Source organism: Phodopus roborovskii, unplaced genomic scaffold, assembly GCF_943737965.1.
Source record: "Phodopus roborovskii unplaced genomic scaffold, PHOROB, whole genome shotgun sequence".
Lineage (NCBI taxonomy): Eukaryota > Metazoa > Chordata > Mammalia > Rodentia > Cricetidae > Phodopus > Phodopus roborovskii.
Window position 1 is genome coordinate 34003905 of NW_026126540.1, and position 20831 is coordinate 34024735.

Below are 20831 nucleotides of genomic sequence, written 5' to 3' on the forward strand. Positions count from 1 at the left end.
TTACTTGGGGCTTTTATTTTCCCTTTGTTTCTTTAAGAATGTTCACAGTATAGTAGGCTCCATTTCTGTTAGCTAAGATATCCCTAATGCTGAGGAATTAATTTAATTGCTATCAACAAGCCACTCTTTAGTGATAATCACTTTAACTTTCATTCAGCCTTTTTTACATGAAGATCATTGTGTTTCCAGGCTGCTCAGCTTTACCATAAGTATGGTTAAAAAAGTATAAAAACTTAAATTTTTATTCAAGTTATCTCATATTTATTTCCCTGTTTATATTTTCAAAGACAAATGCAAGTGTCTATTTAAGTTCTGGATGTTTGCATTCCTTGTTAGAGCCTCTATCTCAAATCCGGAGAAGAAACCACATGATGATTCCTTCAAATGGGAAAATTTCTTTTTCCCATCAGAGAACTAAGAATAAATGTTCCTCACCCTGTTCCGCTGTCCTTAATTTACCTATCTTAGCGCTCCCACTGTTTGACTGGAGGAATGGACTGCTTTATCAGATGCCATCTGTGTGTGAGGGCTCTATAATCTGGTTACATTGTGATCCTTGCTTTGTATGCAAACAAACTGTTAACGTGGAGCTATGGCAAAGCATTAGATCCCCTGCTGAAATTGCCCACTTTGGAATCAACAGGTAGGATTTTGTCTTCCCCCCCCCCCACTTTTGTTTATTATGAGGGAATTTTAGGTTATTAAAAGTCAGTTCTCATTCTTTCTTATAATAGGTTTTGAGGTTTTTTTTTTTTTTTTAGTTAATCCAAAGACATAATGCTTTAAAGTGTTCAAATTATAGATTTATCAATTACCTCAGCAGGTATCTGCCATGTAATTATTAGGGAGTATAGTTAACAAGCCAACAGATTCAGAGCTCTTCTGGCTATGCCCTTGGGTTGTGGCTTACCACCTGTTACTAAACAGTCTGTTCTACTCAAAATGGGGAGCGGATGCTGTAGTCCCCTTCCCTTGGCCTTTACATCTGGTACCCAGCCTCATTCATTTACAAGACATAAAGTACAATTCTATTTCTTCTTGTAGCCAGCATTGGATTGGATCAGTTAAGTAATTTTGTTAATAGACATTTAAGAAAATAAAAACCCTATCCACCCTAACTTCCTGAATTTAAACAGCTTCTTTGGGCTGGAGAGATGGTTCATGTGTGAAAAGCACTGTTTCACAAGCATGAAGATGTGGGTTTGGATACCCAGCACCTGTGTAAAGGTGGGTGCAGTAGTGTGCATTTGGAAGTCCAATGCTCCTACAGCAAAATAGGGAGGCAGAGGTAGAGTCTAGAAGCCCATTGACCAGCTAACCTGGTGGATTTGGTGCTGAGTCCCTCTCTCAAAGATGGAAAATGAGGACTGACATCTGAAGTTGTCCTCTGACTTCCAACATGCACACTGGTACTTATGCCCTCACACAAAACATGTGAGTGTACACACCTCCACACATGCCCTCACAAACATCTCTACATATACTTTCACACATAACATGCCAGCATACACACCTCCACACATGCTGTTAGACACAATATTCAAGTATACACACCATTTTTGCCTCTACTAATTATCTGCTGAAAGTGATTAAAATTTTCAAGGTGTGTTACAGTTGGATTGTACACCTTACCTGGATTAACTTACTTCTTCCAGTTAATGCTTCCTTGATAAAGCAATAACGCTGCTGCTTAGAGTCTGTTGCCTCATAGCATGCCATAGGCCTCTCCTGGGTGGTGATTTTATAGGGAAATTTGTATGTGTATCACCCAATCTATCTTTTAAAGAATTAAGAAATTTAAATGTATGCTGGAAGTAATGACAATATATTGTGGCATTTTATTTTAAAAATTTGGGGAAAGTTGCATATTTTTTTAAAAGTAGCTGTTTGAGTAAAAAAAACAAAAACTGAAGGTACTTTTTTAAGGAAAAAAATTTATATGCCACAGTTTACACAGACATTTCCAATGTCAGCATTTACTCTTGGGTATAACGGCTTCTTTACTTGGCTAAGTGCATGTTTTACTTGATCAGAAGTGCATCTATCCCATCTTAGTTACTTCCATTTCTTTACAGTCCTTTATATATTTTTATTGTATCTAGAACTAAATTATCTTCTAAAGTAAGTTGGGTATATTTGTTAAATTACAGAATGTATAGAATCAAGGTTATCCCTTTTCTTGCAAATGTTATTTAAAAACTGAAAATGAAACTGCGTTTCATTCAACAAATAACTATAAAGGCACCAAAATGATTTTTAAGTGCCACAGTACTCCATTCAGTTGTGGCCTAAATTTCATTCTTAAGAATGAAATGCATGTCTGCTGCTGATCTGAGAAATGTGGGCATTTTACTGTGTTTTAAAGCAGTGAAACATGGGTGAAAGCCTACAAGGTGTGCATAATCAGAAAACCTGTTAGTTTTTCTATGTAGACATATGCACACACTAAAGGGTTAAAGTCACAGCCTTACTAATCCCTTGCTTCCAGTATTTCAACTGGTCTCCTCGTTATTACTACTACTATTTTTGCACATGGTTACCTACCCTTCAGAATGATTCTTAAAAAGTGCTGTTTCTGTGGTATTGTATTCTCTAAATGATCATATTTAATTTTTTAAACAAGGTAACAATTTCTAATTGTTCTGTTCCTGTGTTTTTTGCTGCCGTGTAATAAAAGCAAGCTTTTTCTTTCCATGGTTATTTAATACATTAGCTGCCTGTAAATAATTCCTGTTACAATGCTCTGGAATGTGTTGTAGAAGTTGTATTAGATTAGTTTGAAGCCTTGTTTAAAAAACACATTGTTTTGGTTATTTCTATTAAATTAGAAAATTGCAAAAGTTTTCAAATGAATTTCCTTTTTTTTTTGAGACTTAATTGCAAAACACTGGAGAGATACTTAACCTCCCCTACCTTCAACTGTGAAGGTTTTAGATTGTTAGAATAATTGTATTGTGATCAGGGTTGTTGCACAAGACCTATGAGTGAATCTTGGGGTATAAAAAAGGAGAGATAGTGGTGGTATTTTGGCAAGAGATAGGATAAATTGGATTTAGCCATAAGGAAGTCATAGAGAACTCTGCATGAACTGTTTAAGATTGGGTGGCATGAACTCTGATGGCAGAGTAAATAAGGGGGATGGAACTGTTCCTGCTGGAAGTTGTCACCCTGGCCTTTCCTCAGGTTGTACAAAGCTTAAGCACATGAATGACCAAACTGGAAGTTGTCATAGTTACACCCTCTGTAGATGGATTTATATAGTAAAGATGGGTTTTGGTCATGCATTGTACAGACTTTGGTACAATTTTGCCATTTTGCTTTTTTGGACCTTTCCTATCACTTGGCTCATTGGTGAGACAAGAATGATCATGTCTAGCTCGTGGGGCATATACTCAGGCGTCAGGTAATTCCATAAGAGTTTATTCTCTTCACATTAATTTCTTCAATACCCAAAGAGTTTTAGTTTGGGACCAGCCTGGGCCACATAGTGAAATCCTGTCTCAAAAACATTATTTTGAAAGAAAAAAAGCAAAAATGAAAAAAGCTTTCCACACTAGACATATTCTAAATCTTTCCTCAGCTCTTACAAATTGACAAAATTTTATATTAATTTAGTTATCTGTCAATTTTGAGAGTACAACTAACAATCTTAGAGACTAAAAACATAAAGTGTTTTTTCTCTAGTTTCCCCTTCTTCATATTACATAGTCTCAGATGGTGATAAACACACTACTATCTTTGTGTGTGCGTCTTGTAAAGATGTTACTGTTAGTAATCTGGAAAAACAGTTATACTTAGTGACATTTGGTTCTGACAGTATATCCTAAGGAAGAAACCCTTATGGTGTAAAATGCCTCTAATGTTGGGTAGGATTGATTAAAAAGCAAAAACAAAAAACTTAATTTTAAAAATATTTAGATTAATTGTAAATACACTCAAAGTTCTACCACACCATTGGTGTAGCATTTGATCTCAGTCTATAGTAAAATGAGACTGGAATGTGGGGGCATCTATTAAGACCTTTGATCTGTGTTTTTTTTTTTTTTTTTTTTAAGATTTATTTACTATGTATACAGTATTCTACTTGCACACCAGGAGAGGGCACCAGATCTCATTATAGATGGTTGAGCCAGATATCATAGATGGTTGTGAGCCACCGTGTGGGTGCTGGGAATTGAAATGGGGACCTCTGGAAGAGCAGCCAGTGCTGTTAACCTCTGAGCCATCTTTTTCTGTTTTTTTTTTTTTTGTTTGTTTGTTTGTTTTTTGTTTTTGCTTGTTTTGTGGTTTGGTTCTTTTTTGGTTTTTGTTTTTTGGAGTCATTAAGCGCTAGACTTTAACTCCTCGGGGCAAATAATTCATCTTTGACACCAAAGTAGCTGGGACTGTCGGTATATGCTGGATCCAGCTTGGATTGATTTTTGAATTACTTTGAGCATGGCCACTAATGAACATTTCAGAAGGTTTTTGTGTGGACTCTTACATGATATGGAATAATGTTTTATTTTCTAAAGTGTGACAGAATATCTTTTTTCTTTTGGAGAAGCATGTTGAAATTACTGCAACTATGATGTCATCTTTTTGCTTGTTTTAGTAGTTAAAGTGGCCTTGTGTGTATAGAATATGATACTTGGTGCAGAAGTAGCAAATCACATTTGTGAGTCTCGGTGGAAGCCAGGTGAATATTGTAGTGGTTCAGCACCCTCATAGCCTCGAGAATCTCTATTTTTTTTTTTTTTTTTTTTTTTTTTTTTTAGAATATTCTTTGACAATCTCACACATGAATATCTGGTTCAATCCTTAGTACCACAGTGTGGTGGTATATGCCTGTAATCCTAGACTAGGAAGTAGAGACAGGAGGATCAGAAGTTAAAGGTCATCCTGGCTATTTAAGTTTGTTCATAAGACACTGTTTGAAAAATATTTTAACATCTTGAAGGCTTGCTCATGGTTTGTTCACTTCCTTTTTTCTATAACACAGGGCCACTTGCCCAGAAGTAGCTTCCCACATATCAGTCACTAATCAAGGAAATGCCCCACAAATGTGTCAGGTTGATTTAAAAAACTAACTAACCCAAATGGAAAGCTAGTGAGTAACAAGAACCTTTGAAAACTGCCACTGAGAACAGCCCTGGTACTATGGTTCCTGGGTATACCCATCAGTTGTTGCATGCTTGCTAGCAAAGCATGCAAAAAGCAACAAACGAATAACTTGCCATGTATAGTAGCATGGTCACATGTGAAGTCCTAGCTACTGGGGAATCTGAGGCTGAGGAAAAAAATGTCTGTTGGGCCCAAGGGTTGTAAGTCAGGCTGGACAACATAGTTAACCCTGTCTCAAACAAACAAAACCACCAAAAACTATCCTCTCAGAACTAAAGGAAACCAATGAAAAGGGGTTAATGCAGATATAATGACACTGCTGTATCAAATGGACAGAGAGGCACACTACAAAGTACTAAATAGAAACTCTTAACTTGATGGGTGACAACTTGAAGGACACTAGCACATTCAAAAAGGAGAGACTGGAAATAAAAATATATTCAAAGAAATAATGGGTGAAAAGTCACCAAATTTATTGGAAGACACTAACACCTCCAGGAATCTGTATGAACTCCAATACATAAGCACAGACCCACAAACAGATGGGTCATGTAAAAAGATCGGTGAGAGAAAACTGTTGTTTAAACAGTGAAGGTAGGCTAGCCGGTACTTGTCTGGCCTCCAGCTTACTGTATCTGAGCCCCTCTTCTTCCCTCCACCTCTGGATTTTACAGAGGCATTTTCTCATTGAAGTTTCCTCCTCCCAGATCACTCCAGAATGCATCAAGTTGACAAAAATTAATAGCACAACCTCATTCAGTTAGAAAACAGCTGCACATCACCCAATCCAACAGATGCCTGTAGAATGGTGTGCTTTCCAGAAACAACAGCAATGAAGCTGGCCTGAGGGGTGCTGCTTGGTGGTAGGGCTGTTGGTTTCTTCTTCACTGCAAATGCAGGGTGACCAGCTGCCTCAAGCTGCTGCCACACAACTGACCACCTTCCCTGATAGAACAGTGAGCCAGCATATATTTTGGCTCTACTAGTAGTGAAGGAATAATTCAATGTAGACCTGGGGTGCAAAGCTTTTTCATCATCTGGAAGTAAATATATTACGACAAGTATAAAAACAACATTTCAGTAGATAGCATTGGACAAAATCCAGAACTTTTTCATGATGAAGCATTCACTACACTAGAAATGGCAGCCAAAGAGTGAGCAATTGTCCTCTCTAATGTGACAGATTAAACACTTTCTTTTGAAAACAAAATGTCTGCTCTCACTGCTTGTGTTTGTAAGGATGGAAAAATACAGCCTAACTATCCAATGACCCCAGGAAGCTAGAAGTTTAAAAATACTAAATACCTTAAATTCCAGACCCTGCCCTCAGCCAATAAATAGGTCACACTCCTTGCCACTTACCTGACTTTGTAAACTGCTTGACCTAACCTAACTGCCATTTGTCACCCCACCTAGGAGCCTGCACAAATGCAGACCTCCAGGGCTATAGAAAACTGATTGGTCTATAAAGCGCAGGCTTGGATGGTTTAAATTGATTGGTCTGCACTTCAAGGGCTATGGATGCTATGAGATGATTGGTTTATGATGTGTGGGCTTTGTTGTAACCCTATAAAAGCTGTCTCAATTCTGTACTCAGGGTCCTCAGTCCTCTACCCCTGTGTAGTGCATGACTGTGGACCCCAGTGCACTTGGAATATAAAAGACCTCATGCTTTTACATCAAGACTGCTTCTCGTGAGTGATTTGGGGCGTCGCCTTTCCTGAGTGGGGACGTGAAGGTCCACGCTCTGCGGGTCTTTCATGTTGTCCTAGAAGTTTTGAATAATGATAACAGTACAGAAAATGGAACAAAATTTATCTAAATTAGAAATGAGGGCACCAAGCTAGTTACATGAACTTATGAGTACATGATCCTTAGGAACCATCAGAAATAAAATGAAGGGAGAATGGGAGGGAGAGGGAACTGGGATTGTGTCAGAGCGGTCTTTGTGGGGCTGCAATTGGAGCCAGCCGAGCAGCCCCAAATCTGTACCTGAGTGGGGGAGTGTGGATGAGGGAAAGTCTAGCTATAGACGATAAAGAAAAGACAGAAAAAATAAAGGTCAGGAGGGCAGATCAGTCAATACTGAAATGCCACGAGTTTATTTTTCACCACTCTTATATACCTTAACCAAAAAGGGGAACACAGTATCATGTATATGGAACAAACAGACTTTTCTTCCTCACTTATTCTAAGAGTTCAGTAACCATACCTTAGCTCTGACTTCTTGTTGTCTAGCCTTGAGGTCAGGAGTAGCCACACCTCAGATTCAGGTCTGTTATTTAGAATAAGACAGCCAAAACATCCTTCTGTAGCCACACCTTTGACCGTTAGGTCTTATGACTTGCTGACAGCTTTGAACTCTCTGCCCTTGTGCCAAGATGGAGTGCAGCCATCTTTATGGGCACCCACAGGATTGATATAAAATAAGATTGTTTTTAAATTTTAAAAAAATCTCAAAAAAATGAAATGAAAAAAGTATCAAGCTTGCAAGACTCTATAAAAGTCATTTGTATTCTTTATACTTGTAATGAATAAACATCTAAAAATGAGATTAAATGGTTTTGTTTTGTTAATGGAACAGGCTATGTATATTGGCCAGACCAGCAGCTTTACTCTAGTAGCTGACAGTTTCTGGCAAGTGGAGATTACCATTGGATCAGGAGATGAAGATGGGTTGTGTTTGAGTGGCAGCTCTGATGAAGTAAGTTATCCCTAGCTTGCACCTATCAAAGCAGGCGGTGGCTGGGACTGACTAGCTAGCAGGAGTCTTAGTCCACACCAGGCAGGCCCTCATCAAAGAGCTTTGTTCATTAACCTGTTCATTAGCCTCAGATGTCCTAGATGCTGTGAAGGGTAAAGACTACATCGGCCTTGGCCTGTCTACAGGCCACAAGTGCTTGTGTTTCCACTGGCCTGTTGCAGCCTTGCCTCACTGGTATTTCTCCAAATGGACTGTCTGTGGCAGTGGTGTGGTAACCTTCCAGATGTTGAGACCTACACCTTGTTCTCTGTCCTTCAGCAAAACTGGAGAACAACAGAACCAAGAAAACATAGACATCAGGGCAACCTGAATAAGCGACAGGAGGATGGGGCATTGTATGAGTATGTGCAAAGATTAGACATAAGGGACCCGATAGAGAAAGCTAGCAACCCTTTGAGGGAGGCAACCTGCTGCTGGCTACCTACAGGGCAGGCACTGGTCATGGGCCCCTGACCTCATCCAGCAAACATTTACTGCCTGTCACCTGCCTGTAAGTCAATGGGTCAGATCCATTCCGACTCAGAAGCTCTTTGTCCACCTGGTTCCCATTCCACGGTTCTTCACAAGCTAATGTGGAATTAGCTTTGGGATGTTACTATATATAGAAATCCAATCTACCTACTTCATGCATGGCCAGGGTTTCAAACTTCCATTTTTATCCAACAAATCTGCCTCACCGCCACCCATTCCAGCTGGGTTCGCATAATCATTGCTGTTGCTTGTGGGATAAAGCTGCCCAGGAGTGATGGAGGGGGACTCTCCACAGCCATGAGCAGGAGACCACATGGTGCCTAGTTTACAACCTGCCAGCCGGTGTGTTAATGACACACATTCTGACCTAGGGTCTTGACTTCACAGAGGCACTCTTTTCTGACTAAGACAGTTCCCTATGGGAAACCTCAGCTTTTGCATCACCCAAGCCACACACTCCCACACTTCTATGAACCGAGGAAGCAAGTAGTCAGCCATGAATATCCAGACTTACTTATTGTCATTATCCTTTATTCAAATTCATATGCCTCTAGATGACATTAGCCAACATTTATTAAATGGTTTGTTCTATGCACTATTTGAAGAACATAGCCATCCTTCTAATTCCTTCTTTTCCTTCCTTCCGTTCAACAAGGTCTCAATATGTAGCTCTAGCTGGCCTGGAACTTGATGTAGAGCCGAGGAGAACCTTCAACTCTGAATCCTCATGTGACCATCTCCCAGATGCTGGCTTCACAAGGATGCACTACTACAGCAGGCACTGTGAGCATTCCCATCTTCCCAGACAAACATTAGGGAGTTTCTGCTACCAGCACCATGTCACAAATGAGATCTGAAGGCTTAGTTTGCTCTACTAGGTCTTGGTCTTAGTGGGTTTGAATCTGGTTAATTTGGCTTTGAGTCTGTACCTTCAACCATTGTGCTACCCTGCCTTTGGCACACTGAATCTCTATTAACTTGGTATGGATTCAGTTTTTGAGCCTTCCCAATGGCAACTTAGGAACATGTCCTGGGATTGGGGTGACACTCCAAGTGAGTTAGGTCTTCATGAGGTTGAGACAGAGTCATATACTCCAGTGCTCCTGACCGCGATTAGTGGCCGTTGGCTACTACTGCTGCATCCTCTCAACGTGCTGCAGTTTGTGGCTGAGTTGGGTACAGTGCCACTAGCTACTTGGTGTGGGACAGGGCATGCCCTCTAACGTGCTCTGCTGTCATTGTTTGCCTTATGCAGGTGCACACGGCCCTTCTGTGACTTTTGTTCCTCCAAGCACTCCAACGAGGCAGGAATAAGTAGTTACCCCAAGAGCTGAAGCAGCCCAGCTTGGGCCTCCCATTGTGCACCCCAGATTAACTCACTCCAATATGTCTTCTAGCCCATAAAATTTTATTGCTGGCTTGTTGCAGCCATGGGGGTTACATCCTCTTTTCATCATTCCTTGTGGTATAGCAATGTTTGCATCTTGCTTGGTTTGAAGATATAGGTATTCATTCCCCTATTTTAAGGTTAAATCTTCATTTAATAGAGAAATGAACAGCTGCCCTGTCTCCTAGTTTGGAGAGGACTTCTAAGTCTGGCCAAACAACACATGTAACTGTAAGACCCTCAGAATGAGGAATCTCTCCGTTTCGGTCGGTTCCCCCAAGAACTCAATGTCCAGTCCAGTTGATGCAACAAGCAAGAGGCTTTAATGAATGGGAACTGTTTGCACAAATGGGCCCCCTCAGCACGCAGGCTACAGAGAAGCATCATTCTCCAGGCATGGGTATTTTTAAAGGCAAAACCCACAAGCTTAGGAAGGGGCCATGACCCTCTGACCACTGAGTACGTGACCAGAGTCATGGGCTCTAGCATGCTCTTTATCGTTTTAGATGGTCTCACTGTTTAGGTCAGTAGGCCTCAGGGTGTGCTAATCAATCTTGCCTAAGCAAACGGAGTTGCAGCTATCTCTTTGTTTCTTTAGGTCCCATCTGGAAATTCTTGGTATTTGGCTATCTTAGGGCCTTGTAAGGGAAAGGTTGCAGATGGTTAGCTAATTCCAGGAACTAAGTCACTGTGGCCTTGGTCAGCTTTCTGGGTCAGACTGCCCTGCATTCCAATTATTTGGGCTCCATTTCATTTCTTTGCTAGTTTAAGTCTTTCATAATGACCACCTCAAGTCTATAAAAGGGTTGATGGCAGTGTTCTTGACAAAGCATGTATTCAAGGGAATGGTCTCACAGTCTGAACCCACAGAAGTTCTGGGTAAGAGCCACTACTGGGCTGCAGATACTGTTCAGTGTATCTGCTGCTCTTGTAAAGGACCCGGGTTCAGTTCCAAGTGTCTACATGGCAGCTCCAACCTATAACTCCAGTTCCAGAGGACCCAGCCCCCTCTTCTTCATTTTGTAGGCACCAGGCACATACACAATGCTGTCTCATAAGGCAGGCAAAATATTCATACATACACTATAAAAACTTAAATAAGGTTAGGGGACTGTAATGGGAGATGTCATTCTGAAAATATGTTTCTCATACTAGTTAATGAATAAAGCACTGTTGGCCAATAGGAAAACAAGATAGGTGGCACTAGGACTCAAGGAAGAAAGAGGAAGTAGGGAGGAGGAGTCAAGATGAAGAGTCTGGAGAGAGCAGAACTGCCAGCCGCCTCTCCCTGGTAAGATAAGACCACGTAGAAATACATAGAAATGGGTTGATATTTAAGACAGAGCTAGCCGATAAGAAACAAGTAACTGGCCAACAGCATTATATCAAATACAGCGTCTCTGTGCATTATTTGGGGCTGGCGCGGCGGAGGGACAAGACCAGCGGTGGGAGGAAAAACCTTACTCCTTACAGGACTATTACAAGAGGCTGTGATGGTGAGTGCCCTGGCAAGCAGTTGGCATTGGACAACTGTGCCACTGGTTACCTTATATCTGTTTCAGAGGGCAGAAGGAGGACCGGAGCAACCATGGCCCTGAAACCTTTATCCTTGGGAAGTGTGATGCTCACGCTTCAGACTTCCACTTGCCTTGTGTTACGGTGGGTTTTCTTGTTAGTTAATTAATTAATTTTGAGGCAAGATCTCTCTATGTAGTCCTGACCTGAAACTTGATGTGTAGATCCAGCTGCCTCTGCCCCCCAAGTGCTGGGATTAAAGGTGTGTACCATCATGTCTGGCATTGTTGTTGTGGTTTAGTAAAGATATTTTAATATAAGCTCAGATGTGAGGATAAAGGGAAAAACAAAAGGTTCCTGGTTGTGGTAGCACATGCCTTTAATACCAACACTTGGGAGACAGAGGCAGTCAGATCTCTGAGTTTGAGGCCAGCCTTATCTGCAGAGCAAGTTCCAGGACAGCCTGGCTTACACAGAAACCCTGTCTCAAACTGCCCCCCAAACCAAAACCAAAACAAACAAACAAAAACCAAGAGAGATAGAGAGGTGCCCAAAAGGAACGACAAGATACCTCCAAGAACATAGGTCCAGACTGAAAGACCCTCAAGGAGTGTCTTCCCTCGGGAGAGACCCCGTGCCCAAGGATCAGTCGAGACCACTCGTGTGGATGCAATCAGCAAGAGGTTTTATTCAGATACACAGGTACCTGGGGCGACAAGATCTCCTTGAAGACTTGAGCGCCCACCGGCTGGGGAGAGGGATTTTTATAGAGACAGGGGAGCAAAAGCGCAGGTACAGAAGCGAGATGCATGGTTACAGGGATGCCATTGATCAATTCAAATGAGGCCAGGGTTATTCTGAGGACAAGTTCCCTTAGTACATAGTAACCAGGTGAATAGCAACCAGATGAATAGCAACCAGATGAATAGCAACCAGATGAATGGCTCTACCTAGGGTACACAGGGTGTTTTTCAGGTACTTTCCGTTCCTGGCTGGTACAGATATCCTGTTTGGCAGCCCTAGCTTGCTGACCCTGTCCTGAACCCGGGGCTACATGCACAAAGGTTCCTGCATAATGGTGCTGCAGCAGCTAAGCTAAGTTAATACAATATGATTGGTGGGGGTCTTTCATTCCCCCATTTTTCTTCTGGCTTTGAATGGAATCTTCCATTCATGTGGTCTATGTTAGTTCTATGAAGTCAGGGTCGGATTGGTCTATTTGTTTTAATCGCTGATACTGTTGGATGAGAACCAGAGCCTGGATGACAGAGAGTCTATCCTTCATGAATTGGACCAAGCGGTTGAGGATGCAAGATCCAAACAGGAGGATTAGGAGGAGGATGATCAAGGGACCCATCAAAGAGGACAATAGGGTGGTGAACCAGGGGGACCTGTTGAACCATCCTTCAAACCATCCTTGCTGAGATTCGAACAGCTTTTGTCTTTGTTTTAATCTTTCCCTTAGTTTTGCCATGTTGTCTCTTACTAACCCGGTGTGATCTGCATAGAAACAGCATTCCTCCTTGAGTGCCGCGCATAATCCTCCCTCGCGTAAAAATATCATATCTAATCCTCTCCTGTTTTATAGGACCACCTCTGAGAGGGAGGTTAATGACTTTTCGAGTGCGGTAACCGATTCTTCCAGTGCCTTGATGTCAGTGTGCATGGCAGCCTGCAGTTGTTTAAATTGGCCGGTTTCTATAAGAGTGGCAGTGCCTGTACCTACTCCTGCCGCTATTCCCCCCATGGTGATACCTCCCAGTAACAAGGCCAGAGTTAGAGATACTGGTTCTCTCTTAAATCGGGGTCTCCCTTCAAAATGACTGTAAATGTATTCTGGATCATGGTATGTTATTTTGGGCCATAATTCAACCAGAACACAATAATCAGAGGTTGCATTCAGTACTTGAGCAGACACACATGGGGTCAGGCCGGTGCTACATGCCCAGTAAGTCCCATCGGGGGCTGCTAAGTAATAGGCTCCTGTGGACATATGTTGGGTTGTTTTACATAAGGCCTGGTGGGTTTTGGGAAAAGTCCCTATACAGAGTCCCTGCCCAGATGCTTCAGATAGGGTCAGCTTGTGTTGGGGGGGTGGAAATGCAGCTGGTGGGTGCGGTGGAGTGGTTGGTGTAATTACCTAGAACGGCCATCCCTTCATAATAGGAGGTCTTGACAACAGACATAGCCAGCAATCTTGTGTCCTGTTCGGATCTGTGAGGTTGAGAGCCAGATAGGCTCCTTGTATCAAGTTGAGTAGTCTATCCCCAGTCCCAGGTTGGCGGGGAGCCAAGGTTGTGGTAGTAGGGGTATGCACACTAGGGATACTATTGCTGGCTAAGGAGGCTGTTGGGGCAACAGGGGCTAATAAGGGGGGTACGGCTGGGGCCGGCTGGGAGGGTGGGTTTTGGTTTGCTATGACCGTATTGGGTCCGATGGAATGGGTTGCTGTATTCACTTTAAGTTTAATTTTGAAAGTGACACCCTTATCTGTCCCTGGGAGATACCATCTGAGATCCCAAGTGTACCCCTGTTGCCATCCAGTGGCCTGCCGTCCTGGCCTTGTGAATGCGATCCTGAGGGGTAGTGACAGTGGTTTCTTCCAATTGGCATTTCCCTCAGTTCCTCTCTGGTAATAACAAGTGTGTCCATCAGAGTCAGGTGGAGTATAATTTCGTTTGACTGTGATCAAATCCCAGGAAGAGGAGGGCCACCAGTAGGCGTCCCCAGTGGTCTCACAGCCCCATTCATAGCAAAAGTATGCCTCATATCCCCCACATCGGTAGGCTGTGGCTCGATCTCTATTATCTCGGGGGCAAACATAAAAACCCGATTGGGCTAATTTGCATCTAGTGGTGGGGCTGCTGCATCCATGGGCCGTCATCTGTTGGGGTCTGGCTCCCATGTATGATGATTGTAAGTTATGGGGACCCATAGTTGGGATATCCCAAGTGTCCAGTCCGGCAGCCAGTTGGCAAAAGTCGGGGGTGAGTGTAGGCCACCAGGTGTTAAGCGCATGGTTGCCCTGGATTTCCCAAACAACCTCCCCGCTCTGGGACCAAACTTGCCATGTCAAAGAGTACACTTGGTGAGGGCTTCCTTCCTGCATCGCAATTCCTCGTCCCAACAAGGCCCATAAAATGGTTAAGGGGCCCCACGGGTAAGTCTTAGCTTTAGCGGGTTTTGGGTGCGCTGAATTCTCCATGGTCTCCATGGTCGTGGTCAGTTCCTTCTCTCCCGTGGTGTGGGCGGCCTTGACGTGGGAAGCGTGGATCCAGGCTGCGATGCCGTCAACCTTTAGTGCTGTCGGGGTAGTCAAGAGGACAGTGTATGGTCCTTTCCACCGGGGTTCCAGGTTCTTAGTCTGGTGTCTGCGTACCCATACGGTGTCTCCTATCTGGTAGGAGTGTGGCACCACCGGCTTATCTAGCTGCTCCCGATAGGCTGCCGCAAGTGGTTTCCAGACTTCTCTCTGGACAATCTGTAATGCCTGCAAATGAGCTTCCAGAGAAGGACTATTAGCAAAATCAGCAATGTTGGAATCCAAGAAATTTATAAATGGGGGCGGGGCCCCATATAATATTTCAAATGGGGTGAGTCCATGTGGGCCCGGCGTGTTTCGGGCCCTGTATAAGGCTAAAGGCAGGAGGAGCACCCAGTCTCTAGAGCCAGTTGCAAGCGTTAATTTAGACAAAGTCTCCTCAATTGTTCTATTCATGCGCTCTACTTGTCCTGAACTTTGGGGTCTGTATGCACAATGTAATTTCCAATCAATCCCCAAAAGCTTAGCCACCAACTGACTTACCTGGGAGACGAAGGCGGGCCCATTATCAGTACCCAGGACCTGGGGCATCCCATACCTGGGGAAGATTTCTTCCAAGAGTTTCTTGGTCACAGTCTTTGCCGTTTCATGTTTTGTGGGGAAAGCTTCTACCCATCCAGAGAAGGTGTCTATGAACACCAGTAGGTATCTGTATCCATATAATCCAGGCTTTACCTCTGTGAAGTCGATTTCCCAATGGATGCCGGGACAGTGTCCTCGAACTCAGATCCCTGGTTCGAGCTTAGTCCTGCCTGCATTTACCTGGGCGCAGGCTTTGCATTCATCAGTTACTTTTTGTATGGCCCCGTCTCTGTTTAAGAGGTATTGTCCCATCTCCTGGCATTCTAGGAGAGTCTTTATCTTTTTGGGGCTCAGATGGGTTAGTTTATGTAAACAGTCTATCAGTTCGTAGGTTTGTCTCATGGGTCTAACGATTGTTCCTTTGAAAATCCAATGCCCCTTTTTGGGGTCATAAGTGGCCCCCATTTTCTTTATGAGATTTATGTCCTCTTGGCTATATGACAGGGAGCGTCTGGGTGCCTGAGTCTCCTCTGGGCACATCAAAGGAAGGGCTCGGGTGGTGCTGAGGGAGTTTAGGGCAGCCTCCCTCGTGGCTGTGTCTGCTAGTCGGTTTCCTTTTGCCTCCGGGCTATCGCCTCTTTGATGGCCAGGGCAATGCATAATGCTCAATTTCTGAGGCAGAAACAAGGCTTTTAGCAGCGCCAGGATCTCAGCCTTGTTTTTAATTTCTTTTCCTTTGGAAGTTAATAGTCCTCACCTACGGTAAATTTCCCCATGTATGTGGGCAGTGGCAAAGGCGTATCGGCTATCTGTATAGACGTTCAGTCTCTTACCTTCTGCCATCTGAAGGGCCTGGGTTAGCGCGATGAGCTCAGCTCTCTGGGCTGAGGTGCCTGCCGGAAGGGCTTTTGCCCAGACTACCTCCGTCTCTGTGGTCACGGCTGCTCCCGCCTTCCGCTACCCGTTCACCAGGAAGCTGCTGCCGTCCGTGTACCAGGTGTAGTCGACATCTCAGAGGGGTTGATCCCTCAGGTCCGGTCTGGTCCCGTGCATTTCCGCAAGTATCTGGAAACAGTCATGCAGTTCTGGCTTTCCCGGCAGGGGCAGGGGGAGCAGAGTGGCGGGGTTAAGTGCAACCACTGGACCGAACTGGACTCGGTCCGCATCCAGGAGCATGGCCTGGTAATGAGTCATGCGGGCGTTGGAGAGCCAGCGGTCTGGAGGTTGTCTAATCAAGGCTTCTACTGCATGGGGTGCTAGGATAGTTAAAGGCTGACCCAGAGTTAATTTGCCGGCATCCTTGACAAGGACTGCAATGGCTGCTATCATTCGCAAGCAGGGTGGCCAGCCCGACACTACTGGATCAAGTTTCTTGGATAAGTAAGCTATTGGACGCTTCCAGGGGCCCAGTCTCTGAGTGAGGACTCCTTTAGCATAGCCCTGCCGTTTGTCCACAAACAATTTGAAGGGTTTGGTGATATCAGGGAGGCCCAACACTGGGGAGGCCAGCAAGGCCTTTTTAATATCCTGGAATGCCTTCTGTTGTTCCTCTCCCCAATTAAACAGAGTCCCTTGTTTGGTGAGAGGGTATAGGGGTGCAGCCATCTCCGCAAACCCTGGAATCCAGAGGCGACAGAACCCTGCAGTCCCCAGAAACTCCCGCAGCTGGCGGGGATTTTTAGGGGCAGGGATGTCAGTAATAGTCTGTTTATGTGCCTCAGTCAGCCATCTCTGTCCATCCCTTAACTGATAGCCTAGGTAGATGACCTCTTTTTGGCATATTTGGGCCTTCTTTGCGGATGCCCGATATCCTAATTGTCCTAGTGTCTGCAAGAGGGCTTCTGTGCCCTCCCTGCACTCCTGTTCTGACGCTGCCGCCAGGAGGAGGTCATCAAGATATTGGAGCAGTAACAGGGCAGGATGCTGCACCCTGAAATCTGCCAGATCTCGGTGCAAAGCCTCGTCAAAGAGGGTTGGGCTGTTCTTGAACCCTTGGGGAAGCCTGGTCCAAGTTAATTGGCCTGAGAGCCCAAGATCTGGATCCTTCCATTCAAAGGCAAACAGAGATTGACTCATAGGATGCAGCCATAGGCAGAAGAAAGCATCCTTTAAATCCAATATGGTGTACCAAGTGTGGGAAGGTGGCAGTGCGCTCAGTAGATTATAAGGGTTGGGGACCGTAGGGTGTATGTCTTCTACCCTCTTGTTGACCTCTCTTAAATCCTGCACTGGCCGATAATCCCTAGTACCAGGTTTCTTTAGGGGAGTATTCCAGGGTGAGCGACAGGGGGTGAGGATGCCCTGGTCCAGCAGCCTCCTTATATGAGGTTTTATTCCCTGATACGCCTCATGAGATATGGAGTATTGCTTAATGGAGACGGGGGCAGCTGTAGCCTTTAGTTGGATTATGAGCGGAGGCTGTCACAGTGCTAATCCCATTCCCCCAGTCTCGGCCCATGCCAGAGGGAATTTATCAAGCCAAGGAGTCATGTCAGGTCCCTGGGGTCTTTGAGTTTCATAAAGTCTATATTCATCTTCCAGATGCAGTGTGAGAATCTGGAGGGGGGCCCCATTGGGGCCCGTTATGTTAGCCCCTCTGTCTTCAAAGTGAATTTGAGCCTTTAATTTAGTGAGGAGGTCTCTTCCTAATAGTGGATAGGGGCAATCCGGGACATGCAGAAAAGAATGTGTCACCTTACCGGTAGCCAGCTGTACTTTTCGATCCGTCGTCCATCGGTATCTCTTACCACCTGTAGCTCCTTGGACCCAGGCCGATCGATCACAGAGTGGTCCCGAGGTATGGGTTAGGACTGAGTGCTGGGCTCTGGTATCTACTTGGAAGGTGACTGGTTGCCCCCCAACATTGAGAGTTATCCTGGGCTCGGCCCCGACTGTCCTAATCCTCCAGGGTCAGAAGGGAGGTCGGGGGCCTGGGCTTCTTCGGCCCCCTGGGTCGCTTTGGACAGTCCTTTACCCAGTGTCCTCGTTCCTTGCAATAGGCACATTGGTCCTTCTCCACTCGGGGTCCCTTCCAGTCTCCCCCTGTCTTAAGTCCTTTTCTATCCTGACCTGAAACGACGGTGGCCAGCAGTTTACTAAATTCTTTGTTCCGTTTCCATTCCCTAGCATTCTCTCTCTCCTCAGCTTCCTTTCTAAGTCTCTCCTCTCTCTGTTCTGACTCCTTACGCAGCCATTCCTCTCTTTCCTCAATTGTCTCTCTCTTATTAAAGATGCGTTCTGCTTCTTTTAATAAATCCTGTAGGGAGCTTTCCTTGAGGTTATCAAGCCTCTCTAATTTTTTTCTGATATCAGGAGCTGATTGCCAAATAAAAGACATAGAGACATTGGTAGCCTGTCCTGGATCCTCTGGATCATAGGGAGTATACATACAATAGGCTTCTTTAAGTCTTTCTAAAAATGCTGACGGAGTTTCCTCCGAGCCCTGTATGACCTGCTTTACCTGGGCCAAATTGGAATTGGTGGGGCGGCGTGCTGCCCCGTGGAGACCCGCTATGAGCAACTGGCCATAGAGGCGCAGGTGGTTCCTACCTTCAACCGTAGTAAAATCCCAACCAGGGCGTTCCAAGGGGAAGGCAGCATCAATTTCATTAGGCAATAGCGTGGGGCGGCCATTTTCGCCGGGAACGTTTTTCCGAGCCTCGAGGAAGACCCGCTGTTTCTCTTCAGAGGTCAGCAGGGCCTGCAGCAACTGCTGGCAATCATCCCAGGTGGGTTGATGAGTAACTAGAATGGACTCGATCAAAGAGGTTAGGGTGGTGGGGTCTTTGGAAAAGGAAGGGTTATTATTTTACCAATTATAGAGGTCAGAGGCCGAAAAGGGCCAATATTGAGGTTGGCCGTTCGGCCCTGTCCGGAGTGGGAGAGCATGAGAAGTGGAATCCGGCGGGGGCTCCCGCCGACCTCTCAGTCGCCCGGCCACTTGCGAGGGGGCAGGCGCTTCAGGGGTCGGGGGTCGCTCGGGGGGCCCCGACCCGCAGCCGCAGCTTCTCCTTGTTGTTCAGGTCCCGGACCCTGGTATGGGGGAGGTTCATCAGAGAGTAAGTCAATAAGAGGAGAGTCAGGACTGGGCGGTAACACCTCAGTGGGTGCTCTTTTGGACTTCTCCTTGTCCGCCTTAGAGCTTCCCAAAGGTTTTCCTGTCTCTGTACTCTTTGTGAGGGTGGGATAAAGGGAGGATGTGGTCGGGGTGGTAAGAGGAGGGGGTGGTAAGGAAGGGGCGGTAGGAGTCAGGGAAGGACGTGCGGGGATTGTGAAAGGCTTAACCCAAGGTGGAGGGTCAGAAGCCAAGGCTTCCCAGGTGACGATGTAGGCAACCTGGTCCGGGTGGCCATGTGGCCCTGGATCCATCACTCTGGCTTTCACCTGTGAAATAGTATCAAGGTTAAATGTCCCGTCTTGCGGCCAGGCAACGTTAAAGGTTGGCCACTCAGACGAGCAGAGAGTAATCCATTTCTTCTTTCGGACGTCCAATGACTGGTTGTTGGCTGTGTCTTGAACGTCGCCCCAGTGCTGGAGAGTGAGACTTAAGGGGGTTGTTATAGACTGTCCCATCCCTTCAAAGAGGAGGGTGTCAAAGATAATGCCACCAAACAAGAGACAGAGACAGACACAAAACAGACGCGCAGCGTGGCTCCGGCGTAAAACCGAAAGCAAAAACACAGACGGAGACTCTGAAGAGGGTCCGGATCCCTCGTCTCCCAGAAGAACCACGTACCCCTTGGACGAGGCCCCAACGAGTCCGACTCTGGTAGTGGGTTCAGACAGATGAGTCCCAAAAAGTCGGGCCCCAGATACCCCTGGAACGTCTTCCAGGGCTGCGGGAGAGAAGTCCGAGTTCGTCAACTCCTTCTCTATTCCGCCAAAATACTGATCGACTCAGCTGAATCGTACAGAATTCAGATTCGCAGCGCCATAGACAAACAAATGAACAATGAACACGAACGAAGTGCTGGCCAGCTTATGGGTCGGTGGTCCCTGGGTGGGGGGGTCTCCTATCCCAGACGAGCCCCCAAATGAAAGACCCTCAAGGAGTGTCTTCCCTCGGGAGAGACCCGGTGCCCAAGGATCAGTCCAGACCACTCGTGCGGATGCAATCAACAAGAGGTTTTATTCAGATACACAGGTACCTGGGGCGACAAGATCTCCTTGAAGACTTGAGCGCCCACAGGCTGGGGAGAGGGATTTTTATAGAGACAGGGAAGCACAAGCGCAGGTACAGAAGCGAGATGCATGGTTACAGGGATGCCATTGGTCAATTCAAATGAGGCCAGGGTTATTCTGAGGACAAGTTCCCTTAGTACATAGTAACCAGGTGAATAGCAACCAGGTGAATAGCAACCAGATGAATAGCAACCAGATGAATGGCTCTACCTAGGGTACACAGGGTGTTTTTTAGGTACTTTCCGTTCCTGGCTGGTACAGATATCCTGTTTGGCAGCCCTAGCTTGCTGACCCTGTCCTGAACCCGGGGCTACGTGCACAATGGTTCCTGCATAATGGTGCTGCAGCAGCTAAGCTAAGCTAATACAATATGATTGGCGGGGGTCTTTCACAGACTTCTCAAAGAAGTAACGGAACTAAGAGACCACACTTGGGTGAGGCAGATCTGCCTTTGATCTGAAGATCTCACAATGCGTCTATATTTTGGGTTGCAGTTTCCTCTAACATCTGCTTCCTGCTTCGCAGTGTCTCTGTGAGAACAGACTGAGCTGAGGCAAGGCTGGTTT

At 45.4% G+C, this 20831-nt stretch overlaps 1 protein-coding gene across 1 annotated transcript; it reads right to left on the reverse strand.

Annotated features, from left to right (window-relative positions):
- Positions 1 to 14384: 14384 nt before the first annotated feature.
- LOC127233122 (uncharacterized) lies at positions 14385 to 20336 on the reverse strand. Its single transcript, XM_051199553.1, is given in 7 exon segments — positions 14385 to 14444; positions 14446 to 15490; positions 15587 to 17930; positions 18271 to 18867; positions 19029 to 19614; positions 19725 to 19919; positions 20232 to 20336. Coding segments are annotated over 7 exon segments (4932 nt in total).
- Positions 20337 to 20831: the final 495 nt, after the last annotated feature.